The 4,379-nt window shown below is 42.1% G+C and overlaps 1 protein-coding gene across 4 annotated transcripts in view; it reads left to right on the forward strand.

Annotated features, from left to right (window-relative positions):
• Positions 1-4,379, forward strand: part of LOC106963677 (probable global transcription activator SNF2L2) — a 14,860-nt gene that overhangs the window by 3,516 nt on the left and 6,965 nt on the right. Inside the window, exons 2-3 of one of the 4 annotated variants that reach the window (XM_015058711.1) lie at positions 220-261; positions 2,665-2,894. In XM_015058711.1, the coding sequence (XP_014914197.1) occupies positions 220-261; positions 2,665-2,894 (272 nt within the window). Of the gene's footprint in view, positions 1-219; positions 262-2,623; positions 2,895-4,379 lie in introns of all 4 variants that reach the window. The other 3 variants (XM_015058712.1, XM_015058713.1, XM_015058714.1) reach the window with 3 other exon arrangements.

A 4,379-nucleotide genomic window follows, 5' to 3' on the forward strand; every position in this document is an offset into this window, starting at 1 on the left:
AGAAGGGGGGTGGGAATTAAATATTTTTTTTCCCTTTTTTTTTCTTTTTTTTTTTTTTTTTTTTTTTTTTTTTTTAATACCCAGCCCCATTGATTTGTGTATGAAAAACATAGCGCTTTTATTCTCCCCCCTTCTGGGCTCCGCTTTCTGAGTGATCAGCTGATGAAGAGACTAGCAGCACGCCGCTATGCTGCTTTGCTAATTCTCTTCCCCCCACAGCTGCAGCCGATCCCGATAGCCAGCCTTGCAGACTGCACTCAGGTAAATATCCTCCTCCATGTCTTTCTGTCTCCTCGGGCTCCGGATTCAGCCAGGCTACATCGCATGGGGAAGGGAGGAAGAGATGGATATGAAAAAAAAAGAAAAGAAAAAAAAAGTGTGTGTGTGTGTGTGTGTGAGAGAGAGAGAGAGTGAGAGTGTGAGTGCGCGCGCTTGAGAGAGAGAGCGGGCGTCTGAGTTTATATTGCTGCCTGTGCCTGTGCGTGCGCGCGCATATGTGTGTATGCCTGTGTGTGTCAGGGAGAAAAGAGGGAGTGTGTAGGTGTGTGTAACAGATGAGAGGGGAATCTTTGCCAGATTAGTCAGGGAAGAGGCAGGCTGGTTAGGAGAAGGCACACGCATGCAGGCGGCTCTCAGTTGGGCTGTGCATCTTTCAGGATTACCCCTTGCCCCCCTTCCCCTTGTTCCTACACCCCTCCCCCCCACTCTATATTTCCCCTCCAGTATGCTGCTGGGGCGACCGCTTCTAGGCGTCTCAACCGAGCAATGATGATGATGAGCGGGATTTCAGATTGGCGCAGCTCTCGTCGTCGTCGTTGTTGTTGTCACCTCTAACTCACTTCTCCTATCTGCCATGTCTCCGCGCTTTACTGTCTCAGCGATTGTTGATTTTCCTTTTCTTTCTCTCTTCTGTTTTCTGGACGCGTCTCCTCTTCCTCTTTGACTAACATGCGCGCAAATAAACCTCCCCGCGTCCCAGCTCGATCCCAATCTCTGTCCTTGAGAAAACACGTCGCCACATGTGTGCTGCTCGCTCTTTATTTGAAAGCAGATGTGTGATCCTGTCTGATGCATCAGTATTCTGGTTGGATTATAGTCTGGGTCTGCGTGCCTTCGCTGCTGCTGCTGCACGGATCCTCGTGTTTTCTGGCATCTAATTTGCTTTTGTTGGAGAAACAGAGGCTGCGGCATATATTGGTGAAGAAAGATGCAGAAACACGCTGTAATTCACTTTTTTTTGGTGCCATTCTGCAGAGAGCAAACCAGCAGAGTGACTGAGATTATTTTTTATTTGCGTTGTGGCTTACTAGAATGTAGAGTAGCTGAGCTGTTCCGCATTCATTCACATCGCATGTTGAATATTAATAATTTGACATCAATATACTCTGGACCAAATAACGTGCTCTAAATCTGCAAAGGCGCCGCAAGGCATTTCCTGCAAATTCAGAAATGAATGAATAAATAATATGTTTCGTTTTTAATATCTAAGGATATTAGTAGGTCAGAGATTTCGTGAGCAATTTACCATTTTTGATTTTTTTTTCTTGTTAAAGCTTGTGCCTGCAGACAAGTTGAGTGAAATCCAATTTCTCTTGAAAAAGAAAACAAAATTCAGTATGTATACTTATTTTACTATCTGGATAATCTGACAATATTTCTAATGTGTAGCATAAAAATGGACAGTGTTTAAAATAGCCTCTGGTCTAAATAGCTGTTTTAGATGTATGCAAATAAGCTAATATAAAAAATAGTTATTACTTTTGTCCCTTAAACATTAATAAAATAGATTATGGCTCTCTATATTTTTTGTCTAAGTTAATATCTGAGAGGGAAAAATATATGACTTAATTGTCTGATTGTTAAATCATTTATTCATTCATTGTAACTATCCGGTATCTCTAAAAAACCTTTCTCTGATCAAGTATAACGGAGCCAGAGGTGCTGTCACACTGTGTGTGAGAGAGAGAGCAGTTGTTCTTACACAAACATTAATTTGGTCTGTATTTTAACCAGGTTTCAGCATCTTTTGCTTCCAGTTAGCATAATTAGCTTGGCTAGCATTACCAGCTATTAGCTGTGTGCGTGTATGTTCCCTGTGGAGATTTCAATGCAACTTCCTTTCTAAAAGTTTCTAGCAGCTTTTTTTTTTTTTTTGCTTCCTCTGAATTCACTTCAAAAGAGCTTCCTGATATTAAAAATAAGCAACTAATTTTTCTCACTTCAGTAACGACACCCACACTGAAAGGTGTGGTTGTCCATCTGTTAATAATGCAAATGGACAAATGCGGTCACTAATCAGAAAAAGATCCGATTTGTAGTTTTTGATTTCCAGGTCCCAGGTTGTGGCTGATCGGCATAAAATCTGTCAAATCCAGTTACCATTTGTCAGCGCTTCTCTAAATTGTAGTCAAACAAAAAAATTCCAGTTAGCAAATAAAATGTATACTTTTTGAGATTTTCAGACTTCAATCTTGTGCTTTGACGTCCTGTAGGTATCAGCACCACAGGACTTTCGAGACTCGAGGCGTCTACTGTCAGAACACGACACGGTTTGCAATAAAAGAACAAACCGTGCAAACCTTCAAACTCACCTGATCCCTGTGCGTCTGTCTGAGTTTACTAGGTTCCCCCCACGCTCCCACCCACTGCTTCCTCTTCCTCCAGCCTGAGGCAGAAAAGAACGGCTCCCTGCAGGACATGGAGGAAGACATCAGCCTGAAGAAGCGTAAAGGTGATCACCATGGAGAGAAAGAGCTGCAGGCGGGCCAAGAGACAGGCGAAAAGGTCAAAAGGAAGCGAGGACGCCCACCGGCTGAGAAGCTGCCTCCTAATCCACCCGAGCTCACCAAGACACTGAACACTCTGGTGGACATGGTGATCAACTACAAGGACGGGTCAGTCTAGTGCTTGTGGACCGGTGTTCCAATATTGCTACTACAACGCAACAAGCATTCACAAATCCTCCAGGTCTTTACCTAGATGGTTTGAAGTTACGTTGACAGAATGCCAGTGCAGACAATTCTGATCCAAAATAGGGGACGAGTTAAGAATAACACTCATTGATGGGGTTTTTAACGCTCTATCAGAAGGCCTGAAGCGAAGACTCCGTGGGATATCCTCGAAATGTTTGATTTTGCCTTTTTTTTATCCTCCATAAGCAGCAGTTTTCTGAGTTTATTTGTTTGTTTTGTTTTTTCCAAAAATGCACATCTTTTTGTGAGTGATGTAAGAAATGAAGATTGATCTATTATTACAGAATATTCCGCTTCTCTAAACGGGAAAGCTCCTGTGAGTCTTTAGAGGCATGCTGTGAGTGACTGAAGTGGCACTCTAGTCAAACTTTTGATGGAATCACAACAGATATCTAGCACACTTCAGAACGTACCTTCATTTTAGCTAATGAAGGTATGACGAGAATTAAGGTAAAGTAAGATACCTTGCCTTACCTTATTGACTTCTTTTTCATAGTTATTCTGCCTGTGCTTCTAGTTCAACTTGGGTTCACCTGAATCTTTAGGAAAAAACTGCTCCGGTTCATTTCAGCTTTGTAAAGATGTTTACAGAAAGTTCATCAGGAACAATCTAACTTGCGATGTTTGCCGATACTGACATAGCTTAGTGGACTCTGGCTGTCACCTCAGTGGCATAGGAACGCACTTCGCCATGGAAAAACAATCCACGCACACCCGGCCGTCATGGATTTTTGTGAATTTTGTCGAAAAAATTCTACAACATGAGCACCGCAACTCTTGAAACGCAACTGCAACTCAAATATCACAGCAATGATTTAATAATAACATAACTTAATCACACACAAAGCTATGCAGATACTTAACAGGGTGTCTGCGCATGCTTAAAAAGTCTTAGAACATTTGAATTAATGCCTTAGTTCACAAAAAGATGTGAGTTAGTGTTAAATTAAATCATCACAGGTCTTAAATTTTGACGTGGCAGGGCCATTTAACCCTTGAGGCAAACGTAGAGGACTGTGGAAAAGGGTACACACCAGGGTTAATCTCTTAACCTTGTATGTCGAAATGGGGTCCAACCGACCCCACACATGTAAAACTTGTATCATTTTCCACAGTCTTCTACGTTTGCCTCAGTCCTCGCATGCACAAGGTTTAAGTAGTTATTTTTCACATTTGACACCTTCACTGCGTTACGTTACTTGAGATGGTTGAGCTTCAACCACGGTTAGCTAGCTGCTAATATACCCTTGCTAGCTAGCTAGCTTTTTTGTGTTTATCATGGGTAAGTGGAAATATAGTTGTCTGGACGAAGTTCATCTTCTCCACTGACTCCTTTGTTTCCAACACATATGAGGCTACGGTGAAAAAAAAGCAACTAACTTTTAAGCTTGCCACTGTGGGTTAAGG

The sequence above is a fragment of the Poecilia latipinna genome, unplaced genomic scaffold (genome assembly GCF_001443285.1).
Source record: "Poecilia latipinna isolate Pla-1442-1.1 unplaced genomic scaffold, P_latipinna-1.0 Scaffold1567, whole genome shotgun sequence".
Classification (NCBI taxonomy): domain Eukaryota; kingdom Metazoa; phylum Chordata; class Actinopteri; order Cyprinodontiformes; family Poeciliidae; genus Poecilia; species Poecilia latipinna.